The 13886-nt window shown below is 38.9% G+C and overlaps 1 protein-coding gene across 2 annotated transcripts in view; it reads left to right on the top strand.

Annotated features, from left to right (window-relative positions):
• Window positions 1-13886, top strand: part of pxk (PX domain containing serine/threonine kinase) — a 33768-nt gene that overhangs the window by 793 nt on the left and 19089 nt on the right. For both annotated transcript variants that reach the window (XM_032512900.1, XM_032512899.1), the window contains exons 2-8: window positions 3879-3929; window positions 4092-4139; window positions 7514-7700; window positions 10430-10507; window positions 11290-11363; window positions 12058-12132; window positions 13339-13443. In XM_032512900.1, the coding sequence (XP_032368791.1) occupies window positions 3879-3929; window positions 4092-4139; window positions 7514-7700; window positions 10430-10507; window positions 11290-11363; window positions 12058-12132; window positions 13339-13443 (618 nt within the window). The remainder of the gene's footprint in view (window positions 1-3878; window positions 3930-4091; window positions 4140-7513; window positions 7701-10429; window positions 10508-11289; window positions 11364-12057; window positions 12133-13338; window positions 13444-13886) is intronic.

The following is a 13886-nucleotide window of genomic DNA, read 5'->3' on the forward strand; positions in this document are numbered from 1 at the left end:
ATTTCCTGGAAGCCCTACACACAGCAAAACAAACTGCTGAAGGAATTTGAAATAGAGAATTGACACTGACTGACCAAAGGGCCAGGAGGCGAAACTATGCCCGAAAACCCCGAGAACCGTCGTTAGCTATATCTGTATATGGCACTTTAAGGCGAATTCCATTTTAAAAGTCTAATTAATTCCTCCTGACAAACTACTACGTTATCTAAAACAATATATGCGGCCGTTTTTAATTTTTAATACACCGTAACATTGTATGCACCCCTCCACCAAATACCCGTAGGGAAAAAAACTAGTTGTTGTTCGCCTCCCATTGACAGCTCTCTACTATTGTAAGACCATGAGCCCGGTTAAAAGTGTCGAGATTATACATAAATAAATGCTGCTTTCCGTATGCTATCTCTGCCGAATCGAGGATAGAGTGGTTTTGTTTGTGGATAAGTTTAAATGTTTTGTCACAAATAATTCGCGTCTGCTAAAATTCACGGAAACAATAAAACAGTCGGATTTCTAACGGAGTTTGGCGTGGCATCTTTTTCCAACATTAGAACGCAACGGTGTTGGGGGTATAAGCCGTTCGGCGTTACTTTGCAATGAAATGTGAACTTTGAACTCGTGTTTGCAGTAAGGAACGACGTGAAAACAATGTGACTGTCAGCGACAAGATAGCCTATAGCTAGGTAGAATAAAACAGGACATGTGCCGCATGTCCGATAATGGACTTATCTGCACTGGGTTTGTTGTTGACAGTTCGACTGGGATCAGCTGAGCTAGCCAGTTAGCTTAGCATTCAAACGTCAGACATCCTACCATTATTGATGTTGTAATCATTAATCATAACCTTGTTGGAGAGACTAATACTGATGGATAACTATTTGATGTGTATATATCTCTGTAGCCTATTTGTATTAACCTCTTCATACACAGCCTATGCTAACCCATTACAGTTCTCTGTATTGGCAGTATCTGGACAGAGTTATTGTTTTAGTCCACTCCGGGGGGAAAAAGCAACTTTCCTGTTATTCAGAACATAATTATTTCAGATTTCCTTGATGCTGAATCTGTCAGAGGAAGTATGTGTAAATAGTCTTCCTTTTGAAAATGAATAAGTTAATAAGAAAGTGGTACATCTACGGTTTGAACAAAAGAAATTAGGATAAAAAAGGTGTGTGTGTGTGTGTGTGTGTGTGTGTGTGTGTGTGTGTGTGTGTGTGTGTGTGTGTGTGTGTGTGTGTGTGTGTGTGTGTGTGTGTGTGTGTGTGTGTGTGTGTGTGTGTGTGTGTGTGTGTGTGTGTGGCAAATAAGAATCTAATCTCGTTGTTACTTCAGTAAGGATTCCAATAGTTCAACTGAAGGTACAGTATCTGCTGATACAAGTACTCTTATTTCCCAAGCTTTAAATCTGTATAGCTCACTGTGTGGAGTTTATTGAAATCAGTTACTGTTTATTATGTTGAGTACCTTGAGGCCAGAGAATACTGTGGCACTAAAAACTGAGTCTGCAGCTTGTCCTGATTGAGTGAATGTAGCATAAACCCGAAATCATCTGACGTTGAGCAAGAAAATGATGTTTTATGTTGAAGGTCCGCACTGATGCCGATCCCGATACCATCCCTACTGTGTGACATTTCTGTTTTTAACGGCTTCCATAAGCCCAAGACTGTGGCAGGTTAAAGGTCACCAGCTCGACAGACTCAGGTCGAGGGGGGAGATTGTGTTGAGTTACAGCAGGTTGACAGGAAGTGGTGTCAGGACTCGATTACATCCTGGCTGTTTGGGACGCTGCTCAGCTTATGTGAATGAATGCAAGATTACAACACACACCAGTCTGTCAGCAGGAATTAGACCTTAATAGGACTCAGAGGATTAGATTCAAGGAAAGTTTACACAATGGTTCTTGTTTTCATAATTCGGTCCATCGTTCTTGTCTGTTATGAAAGCCTTTTACTCAGCAGCTTCACTGCAGAGATCTGTCGAGCACGGTGACAGTGGGCTGTGTTATCTAAACTGAGCTCTTATTGGGAAAGGAAAGCGATAGTGAACACACCCCAAATGTCAAACCTGTTCTGATTCATTGCCATGTTGGCCTTTTCCTCTGGCTATGACTTGTTGAAACTTAATGACTTTATTTCTCACAAAATCATGATCTTGACCTAAAGGTCCTACTGTTTCTTAAAGTATGGCTTTATCTTGTAATCTTACCATTTAAAGGTGAAGTTTGTAGTAGAACCTGACCGATATATGGGCGGGCCAATATTATTATTATTATTATTATTATTATTATTATTATTAGGCATGTCCCAAGCTATCGGTATCGGCATTTATAATAGCCGATTTAAAAAATTACCGACGCTCATAACATGGTTGACATGGTTTAAATATGCATTCATCACAATCATTTATCTTGACAAATAAAGGCTTCTGATAACTTAATATTTAAAAAATAAAAACGGACTGCCAACCATGTTATGAGCGTTGGCGTTTCATAGTCTGTCCACCAGAGGGCGCTCTACAAAGTCGCTGTTAGCAACACTGATTCTTTTTTTGTTAATGTGTTTTTGTTCAAAGGACTTTACATTTCACATCTTGTGTTTGTATTTTTATACAATTTATTTATCAGAACTTTTATATATATATTGATGTTCCTCTGTTCTGTTGTGACAATGAAACAAATTATTATCATATCATTTTAGTGAGAACTCATAAATAACTAATGTTAGGGGAATCTGTTTTGTAACGCGTTTCTGGATTTAAAAAATATATATATATATTGGCATATGTCAGATTTTTAAATAACTAAATATTTGTATCGGTATTGGCCTTAAAAATCCTTTATTGGTCGGGCTCTAGTCTGTAGGGAAAGACTGTTGATAAGAAATGCCCCCCCCCCCCCCCATCAGGGCTCCACCAGCTGATCTGAGTGGGGGGGGCTGATCTTTAATGCAATATCTACATTACCCATTATCAGCAACCATTCCTCCATCATCCAAAGGCACATTAGTTTACAATCTGATATCATTTTAAAAAACTAACTAAAAAACACTGGTGAACCCTTTTTGCATTTATGTCAGCACATAATGTAATCTGAAAACTGCTGCCTGGTTAAAAAACCATGCAACTGATCTCAGCTGTATTCTGTCTATAATGGAGTGCAAGGAAATTTCTAAGTGACCCAAACTTTTCAACCCCAACTTTTGACCGGTAGTGTTGTGTATATTAATATATATATAGTAGGTGTGTGTTGTATTATATATATATATATCTATATATATATATTATATATATAATATTATATATATTATTGTATATATATATATATATTATATATAATATAATATATATTTATATATATATATATATATATAATGTGTATATAATATATATATATATATATAATATATATATGTGTTATAGTTGTGTATATGTTGTGTGGTATATGTGATTGTGTGTGTGTATATATGTATATATATATATTAATATTGTGTATATATGGTGGTAAGATAATATGTGTGTATATATATATATGTTATAATATATAACATATACACATAAGGTATATATATAGTGTGTGTATATATATTATATATACATATAACATATATGTATGTATGTATATATTATATGTAGTAGTGTATATATTATTATGATATTATATATATATATATACATATAACTATATGTATGTATGTATAGTATGTATGTGTATATATTATATAGTGGATATATATATGTGTATATATGTTATATATGGTATATATTATGTATGTGTGTGTATATTATAATATAGATATAGATATATATATATATATATAATGTGTATGTATGTGTGTACGTATGAAAAAGAAGTGTTTTGACGGTTGTTCTCTCTTGTCTCCCAGGAGTACATCGTCCGAGTCCAGAGGGGCGTGTCTTCAGAGAACAGCTGGCAGGTAAATGCACTGATCGGAATCTCAGGCCAATCAGAATTCACCTGGCGGAGAACATGTCAACTCTGAAATATCATCAATTGTTCAGTTTTCTGGCAGAAATAGTGAACAATAAAAATACCCAGGCCTGATTAATAGCCAAATAAGGGAATGTTTGTTTTGCAGGTGATCCGGCGTTACAGTGACTTTGATGTTCTCAACAGCAGCCTGATGGTGAGTTTAATCTTTCAGTCTCACGTTAAACGTTGAAAAGCATAGAGATCTTAGGGATGCACAGCAGAGACGTGTGTCATGGACATTTAGGGAATCTGACAGAACTCAAGCTGCTGTTCTGCTGTCGAAGGATTAAACTACTAGTGACGGACGTGAATGAACGCACAGATCTTTTTCAACAACTTCATTTTGGGCTGTTCTTATATAGACTACTCAAAGCGCTTTTCCATAGTACAGGAACCATTCACCATCCACACACATTCATACACTGTGGCCAAGGCTGCCCATCAGATAAACACACACACACATTCACACTCCGATGGCGCATAGAACTGCAGGGCCAGGGATCGAACCACCAACCTTCCGATTGGCACTCTACTGCTGAGCCACAGCCCCTGTAGTCAGCGTACCGAGTGCTCTTGAATGCCCAGCCTTTCCCACTCATGCTGCTCACTCTCACGCTTCCTGCTAAGGTGGTGCAGTCACTCAAAACATCGCCAGCGGGACAACCAATGACTGAGCAGGAATCGGTGTCTCAAACTGCGACGTCTTCTACTTGCCCCTTCCGAAAAATGACGAGGAAATGTCAGTGACAGTTCTGTAGTATCGTATTCAGCTTACATAACCTACTTACATACAAGAGGGATGCTTAATCTGTGCATTAAAATTCATATTTTATGGTGTACAGAGGTACAGAGGCTCGGTCCTCGCTGCAGCAGACGCAGGTTCGGTTCCAACCTGCGGCCCTTTGCTGCATGTCATTGCCCCTCTCTCTTTCCCCTTTCATGTCTGAGCTGTCTTATCGAATAAAGGCCTTATAATTGATCTTTTATAAATGTCAGTTCATACACGATGACATGTAATTCATTGAAGAGAAGGTTAGTGGGAAAGGCCACACTGGCTGTCAAACATGTGTCACAGAGAAACTGGCACCTTATTTTCAAAAGTATTAAAATCCAAACAGTTTTGATACATCTGCATGTATCAACTTTTCCAATTCTGTGGGGGAAGAAATGGTAGTAGTAGATGAATATATTGTCCCTGTGGGACATTTGGTTTTGCGGCACACTTCGTGACAAGACATCAGACATAAGATACAAACAAATAGTCCCTCCATCAGACACCGACGGACTGGGATATGACCAGGCCAGCTGGACATCCAGCTTATCTTGACTGATTTAAGGCTTTTATGGAGAGGTGGGCAACTGGTCTGCCATTACTAGAAACAACCTACTATTCACAGCCTTCTTTAATGGGTGATCATAACGGAGAGTAGGTTTTTAATATAGACAACACTAGTGTCCATGGGGTCAGACCGATCAGTTAAAGTCAAGCGTGGTGAGAACGTTGTGAATGCTGCAAGAGAGGGGTGTTCATCGTGTTCTCTCCTCCCGACCGAGGTACACACAACTCAGTTGGAAGCTCCATTAAAATGTCTGGGGATCTGTTTGGGAAAATGGGCAGCAGTAAAGTGTCAGTGAATTGTAGATAGTTGGCGACAACATGAAAAAGACAAATGTTAAATCCATTGGTCCACATCTAAACACACACACACACACACACACACACACACACACACACACACACACACACCAGCTTCGTCTTAGCCAACCTGCTTCCTGTTTGGGAACCCTCAGTGGCGGTTTGTTAAGACATACCCAGTAGAGCTGCATGGTATGAGGAAAATATGCAATATGCAATACTAGTTGTGATAAATAAACCGATATTAAAGTGTACTCAGTTCTGCATTTCTGCTGCTTTCAGTATTCTGCTGAAGAAAGTGCTTGTTGAATTTGAAACAAATGAAAGAAAATCATTTCTAACACTCTTCTATTGAACAAATTCATTAGTGAATTGAATAGAAACGGGCACCAGTGCCAGTCACGTTTTGAACTGCAGTTTTCGGCTGATACTTCCTTTCAACTAACACAAGAAAACTCCCTTGAGTGTCTTTTGCGATATGACGCCGCCTTTTGCAATGTGATTATTGTGCCAGTGGATATTGTGATGACGATAAAAACACACAGTGCTCAAGGCTTTGCTGTTGTGTCATCGATTTTCCCAGAAGCCTCGACTGGACTTGTGAGAGAGCAGTTTGATTATCGTCTGAGTACTGGTTAGCTATTAGTTTTGGAATGAAATATATGGTTGTACAGACTGAAATATATGCCATGGGATCTAAACTAGAGTCAGTTGTCATAGTGACTAGCACACATTATAGCCTGTGTGCAGTTTTGTTATCTAGAAACAAGAAACGGCACTAATGTTGTTTTCACTAATCTTGTTGTGGCTGGACTAGTTCTGGCTGTCTTATCAAGTGAAAATCACTTACTGCACTGGCAGCCACATTTGCTTGTTTCAACCAATAGAAAGCTCATATCTACAGTGTTTTCACTTCCATTAATACGGTATTTTTGCTTAGGGCTTTTTTGCTGTGTGCTTTAGTTAAAAGGATCATGTATCAAAAAGGGGGGTCTTAAACATTGGTTAGAATTGGATATTATCGGCCGATATTAGTCATTTTCCAAGTCTGTTCTCTCTCGATCTTGAAATATTCATTCATCAGAATACTTTATAATGACAAAGAAAGGATTCTGATGAATGAATATTTAAAAAAATAAATACGGAGTGTCAACCATGTTATGAGCGTCACACTTATTTTTTGTGTTTTTGTTCAAAGGACTTGTAATTTAAGACCTTTTTTTTTAAAATCAGAACTTTAAAATATTTTGATGTTCTGTTGTGACAATAAAACACATTTAGTATCATATTAATTTAGTGAGAACTCATAAATAACCACAAATAACTAATGTTGGGAAAATCTGTTTATGTTTTGTCACGTTTCTGGATTTTTATTTTTTAAATATATATTGCCCAATACATCGGCATATCGGATTTTTACATAACCAAATGTTCGTATCGGTATTGGCCTTAAAAATCCTTTACCGGTCGGGCTCTAGTTAGAATCAGTTCAGGAATGTTTCATATTGATCTCTAGCAAATCCATATGCAATGGAACTGCACTGTACCAGAGTGGACGGATCTGTCTTTGGATATCAGATTGTCCTGCTTGTGACTCGTCTTATGTTCAGGTCAAATTATTCCTAGATAACAGGAAGTTAGCTGTTTTTCTGCTGAGGTTTGCCCTGCTCATTTCCTTTTTTTGGGGTCTCACACTGACCCCGACCTCCCGCCAGCCCCTGGTCTTCAGTCAACATGAAGCAGAGCTGTCGGAAACCTGCTTTCTCCTTGTCTCGTTTTAAGTACAGGAAAAGGACAACCGTGGCTAAAGGAAACATGTATTCAGCGGTGTCGAACACAAACTTTAATTAAAAGTGTAAAGCACGTTTCTATCTCCATCTTTCTCTCTCCAGGTTTGTGGCATCAGTCTCCCTCTTCCTCCAAAGAAGCTAATTGGAAACATGGACAGGGAGTTCATAGCAGAGAGACAGAGGGGACTGCAGGTCTTTCTGGACACAATTACCCAGCATCCCTTGCTTTCCTGCTCCCTGACTGTCAAGAAGTTTCTGGACCCCAACAACTACTCTGCCAACTACACAGGTGTGTGTTCCCTCAACAGCTGTGTTTCCACCCTAAACCACCCAGACGTTTTAGTCCCAGGAACAACGTTTTAAAGTACTAATAACTTCCTTAAGCCCACAGTTGTCTGCGTTTCCTAAAGACCTGTAAAGATTAGACAAATTATGCTGCGTTTTCACATCCTTCTACCCGTGAAAGGGCCCTGGAACGGCAGTCAAACCCGTAACTTTCTATTCGTGAACTCGTACCAGATGGTTGTTCTCCCAGAGTACAGTTTTGAAGAAAGCACACACACACACACACACACACACACACACACACACACACACACACACACACACACACACAAACAATAATGTTGACCCCTCTTGATTCTGTACAGACGCCGGTGATTAACGGTGAGAAATGGAAATAAATAGACATAAATATGTAGCGTAAAGTAATTCCCCACATTGTAATCAAAACAATGCACATACAATTGTGTACTACTAAAGGTTATGTTTATTAAATTAAGCCCAAAATATGTTACGGACTAGAAATTGCTAGTATGAGCTAACGCTAGCAACGTCAACGGACGGTAGCTGTTAGCTAGCTAACGCTAAGGCTAGCTAGCTAATGCTAGCTAGAAGGGTTTATGGTGACTTTACCTAGACGGCTAAGTCGTGAGTCGTGACTTGAAGTCGTAATTTATGGGCTTAAAACAATGAGGGCTGCTGGTGGCCGCAGGGCTGGCGGTTTACATAAGTTGTTTTAAAACACTTCAAAAATAAATTAGAAGCGCATATGGAAGCAAATAAGAGACATAAGACTTTGAACTTTAACCGCCACTGAGTACGTAATATTGAAATATTTCACTTTGAAAACCATGTATCTGAAGGTTTTTATTCTGAATTCACCTCTTTGAAATTAAAATTTTATATTTTTCAATGGTCACAAATTCACATAAAACAAAAATTAACTTTAAAAATATTTTTGGGTTGCTTAAATTTGATTGGTTGATTTCAGATCCAACAATTCAAGTTGAATATTCACATAGTAACATTCGGGCTACGCGAGATAGCATAGGCATCCGAGCCTGCGTGCAATCAAACCGACTTCCGGCCTATCAGTGTGTGACTGTGAGTCATGTGATCCAAGAAAGTCTGCGCTCTGATAGACCAGAGGCCTGTACTACGCATCAACATCGACATGCCCTGGATTTCTTTCAGTTACCCTGGTCACAACGTTGGTTATCAACTAGTTTAATCCATCTTGGGTTTCCCAATCCCGTGACGTGCGTGTTCATATAAAAGAGGCAGTGTTTGCACAGCATGACCAATTGCAAACCTCTACCAGAGCCGCATATTTTAAATAAGAGCAAACTATAATTCAGAGAGACACTGTTTTACAGGCAAAACGCAATACAGTCACCACACCATTCCAAGGAAACATGTCCTCCAACCAGGAAACCGTAGCAAAATGTTGCACATCGTTTTAAGATTGAACGTGCCCCAGAAGTGGGTTTGATTGCATGCAGAGTCTTATTTGCTTCCATTTGGTACTTCTTAATTAATCAACTGGGTTTCAGTAGATCTGTAAATAACTAGAAGGGCCCTCAGGGAGCACCGACCTCCGCTAAGGCATGCCCTACCTCATGATGTTATCGCAGTGTGATTGTTTTTGTTGTTTTTTGTCAAAAGCAAATTTTTTTGATTATTCTGATACCAAATTAATGCAGCACAAATACCTTATCTCACAATGTTATTGAAAGTTTAAAATAGTTTGTGTATCCGCCCCGTGATTCGGATCCCCCCTACAAAATGTAATGGGTTCTTCCTTTTGAGCCCATGCTCAACCCTTCCACCAGGTTTCATGAGAATCTTGCCAGTAGTCTTTTTCCATAAGCCAACTGACAAACTAACACACAAATATTACCTCCTGGGCAGCGGTAATTATTAATAAAAGGAGGTAATTATGGATAAAAAATAGTTTGTTTTATTTGGGAATTTCTGGGGGCACATTTTGACCATGATAGCTGCATGTAAATGAACATGATATTACGTTGAGGATTTTGGTTGATTTATATGGACATAAATGTCCAGTACACATAGACATCCATAGGCGAAAACAGTGTGACCACTCATTGTTTAAAGTGCTTATATTATACTCATTTTCAGGTTCATAATTGTATTTAGAGGTTACATCTGAATATGTTTACATAGTTGCTGCAGCTCCTCTTTTTACCCTGTGTGATGAGCTCTCTGTTTCAGCTACAGAGTGAGACATCTCGCTTCTGTGCCATCTTTGTTGGGAGTCGCACATGCTCAGTAAGTACTGCTAGCTTGTCAGTTGCAGAGTATGACGGCGTGTCCAAAAGCAGCTAGGTGAGCATCATAACATGTGTTACAAAGTGATGCACGTTAGTCACAGAAGTAAAGGCTGGACTACAATAGAGCTGTTTGGAGCAGTTTGTGAACAGTGTTGTCTGTTGGAGATGGCAAGTACCTTGGGTGGGGGGGGGGGGGGTGGACTTTGGGCTTTGTAAACCTATAACATGCACAAAAAAGATATATCACAATAAAGGAAGGAGAAAAGGCCAAAAAGCATTATATGAGCACTTTAAATTATCTTTGGCATTTTTCTAAAAAAGAAAAAGAAATTCTTTATAAGCTGATTGAAGTGTTCTGTCTGTCTGTCTGTCTGTCTGTCTGTCTGTCTGTCTGTCTGTCTGTCTGTCTGTCTGTCTGTCTGTCTGTCTGTCTGTGTCGCAGAGATCGCCCTGCAGCAGGTCTCCATGTTCTTCAGGTCGGACCTGAAGTGGGAGGTCCTGGAGCCTCTCAAAGACATCGGTGAGACTCCTGAACCTGATTGAAAATGTATAACATGAGAACTGTATGTATGCAACTTTAAATGTAGCAAAGTAAAATACTCAAGTAAAATTACAGTCTGTTTTTCAAAATACTCAAAGTCCAAGAAACCCAACACACAGTAACGATAGTAAATGTAGTGTTGTTACTTCCACCCCCGGGCGTGGCTAACAGCTGGCTTCTTGAATAACAGAATGACGGCTAGCCTAACTCTTGTCCCCCAGCGTAGTGCTGCTGGTGGGTTCATTGCTCAAAGGAGAATAACGTAACAGCCACAGGTTGAGAACCTGTTGATTGCTTTTTTTTCTTTTTCTTTTTTAATAGCTTCACTATTTTCTATTCTATCAAATGGGTTGTTAACATATATTGTATCATTTTTAAAAGCTTGGCATTGAAAATGTATCCAGGTATTAATTCTTTCAACAACCTGTTTAAACTAGTTACAGTTTAGCGTTTGGCTACAATATTATTGTAACAGCAGCACACTTGGACAAATGTCATAAAGGGAGCTCTTCTACTGTAAGCTACAGGTCATATCAGGACAGGTCGGGCTGTAGCAGCAAACTCCCTCCATGTACTGAATTTAGCTACGGTGCGTTATAAGGGCTTTGTTAGCGTTACCTGGAAGAGGAAGAATGTGTTCCTCTTCTCTCAAGAGGTTCAGTGTTGCTTTTAAAGAATGCATTATATTTAAATAAATGTTACATTCTCTGACGTTAAATTCTCATCGTTACAAATGAAGTGACATTCTGTTGTTTTTTCAGGCTGGAGGATCAGGAAGAAATACTTTTTAATCATCAATAAAGAGCAGCCCAAGGAGATGAATCTGCTGAGCTGGGTGAGTACATAAGTTCTGATGTTTAGTGATCAAATAAAAATACCTTGAGGAGTGCAGTTCTCTCAGCACATACAGTATATTCACCCATTAATGTAATACAAGTGTGCAGCATCAGGCTTTTTACTCTGGGTCTGTAAATAGTGAGTTAGGATCAAATTCTTTACGAAGATTCAAGCATGCGTGTCATTGTTTTTATAGCATATGGTTAATGTTCCTTCAAATGCAATAAAATAAAACATTTTGCAAATATAAATCTGTGACACATTTCAGTAGGAAGGAGTTTTTATGAGAGCAACAAAGATGGAAAGTTTTCCTTGTTCACTTCTCTCTGACAGTCGTTCCCAGGAACTTATCCCATGCTGAGTGATTTCCCACAGTCCGGAACAGATTCAATTTCAGGTTGATTTAGATTCAATCAAATGGAATAAACTGACGTGAAAGTGTTGTCCAGTCAAAACCAATAAACGTGGATGGAGAAATAAAGTCTGAAGAGTCTGATTGGAACTTTGATTTCTGTTCAGCTGACTGAAGCGAGTGTTTTGGTTGTTTTCTTAGTTTCTTCGTTTGTTGAACTGAGAACAGATTTAAAGGAATTCCTTCACAGCTTTGAAATGCAAATAAGGATTAGACCTGATTTATTGAAGGAAAAGTACATGAACTTGTGTGTGTGTGTGTGTGGGTGTGTGTGGGGTAGGTGGACCTGGGTCCTGATAAGTTCCTGTCCGACAAAGACCTGCAGTCAGCCATGAAGCTGCTAACCAGCATCTCGGTACGTAGCGACCACTACAGATACTGCACAGTAACTACGTATTTGGTGAAAATCACGTGTTAAAATTAGCTGGAACAACAAAAAAGAAGCCCGGCTGTAGTAACAGCACTCTTCTGTGGTTACCTGTGGACTGTTGTTTTTGTGTGCAAACTTTTATTTTTATATTAAAAAGAAAAAATAACATTCATGAACAGGTACAGACAACACACTGGGACATAGGAACGCGTCCCAGGGTTACCCGTGGACTGTGGAAGTCGCCATTAACACTGCTACTGCACAGTGAAAGCAAGCTATGTCAAATGAAAGCTAGGGGGTGAGACATCCACGGCTAAACGCAGTTATTGCTCAAACTTTTTTTAATTCATTTTTGATGGCCATTCTGGTAGTATACATATACAGTTAATTGTCCCATATTACCAAATGAGACAGTAGCCAAATCAAGTCATGCTGCGAATAATAACCCAACTAAACCCCTGCTGAAGCATAACTGTCATCTCAGCCTTTGAGTCTAGTGGAACTCTGATGGTTTGGGTGTATATCTGAACAGAAAACAAATTTATTTCTGAGAATTTTACCAATCAACATCAATTTTATGGTAAATTCTACCAGAAACAGTTGGAGCTGTTCAGGTTTTTGCAAAAATTGCAAAACTACCATAGACTATATTAGTAGTGTAAAGAGAAGTACTTCCACACTTGGAGTTCAAAGTCCCATGATCCCGCGGGGCCCGTGGTGGATGAGATGGTAAAGATATTTGGTTCTGCCTGTATAGAGCGACCTTATTGGTCAACAAAGTTTGGGTTTCCACACAATCGTTATTGCGCCCCGATTCCGTGTGTGTGGCAGCGGCTGATAAGCTGTCCCATACTAGCAGCCTAAAATCTGCTATTTTATCCGCTTTTTATATTTTTAACTGTTTTAACTGCTCTTCAATGTTTAATTTTTTTTATGATTAATACTTTTATTATTTTAATTGTTTTTATGTAAAGCACTTTGAATTGCCCTGTTGCTGAAATGTTCTATACAAATAAAGCTGCCTTGGTTTGGTTTGGTGTGGTTAACCGTTTAATCACATATTCAAATCTCTCTCTAAATTTTAGTTTCAATCCAAATTTGAATAGAATTCAGACGGACACCTAGCCAAACAGAGATACATTTGTTTCTAATTATGGACGGTAAGTAATCAAACTTCCTCCTCCTCTCCAGACTCCATATCTCTGTCCGCTGTTGTTCTCCAGCACCAGCGAGTCTTCAGCTCTGCTCATCCGGCCGTTCGCTGAGAAAGGCTCTCTGAGAGACCACATCTGTAAGGTAAAGTGTGTGTCTGTGTGTGTGTGTGTGTGTGACGCAGGAAAAATGACGCCAAAGATAAAGTTCCTACCACCGCTTTTAGTACAAGTATGAAAGTATTATTTAAAGTACCAAATGTACTCATTATGCAACGGCCCATTTCATCAACATATGTATTAGATTGCTTGATTTTATTTATGATGCAGTATTGTGTTCATCCCTTTAATGTTTCAGCGGGTAAAGGTAGGGCCTTCATTTACTCTCTGTACTAATCGGTAGTCAACGTAACTAGTGACTTATGTTGTCAAATGAATTTAGTAGAGTGGAAAGTACAACATCTGTCTCTAAAATGAAGTGGTAAGAAGCATAAAATGGAAATACTCAAGTAAAGTACAAGTATTTCAAAATTGTACTGTACTTGTAAATGCACTTAGTCCCATTGAACTGTTCTTTGGTAGAAAGTA

Source organism: Etheostoma spectabile, chromosome 4 (genome assembly GCF_008692095.1).
Source record: "Etheostoma spectabile isolate EspeVRDwgs_2016 chromosome 4, UIUC_Espe_1.0, whole genome shotgun sequence".
Lineage (NCBI taxonomy): Eukaryota > Metazoa > Chordata > Actinopteri > Perciformes > Percidae > Etheostoma > Etheostoma spectabile.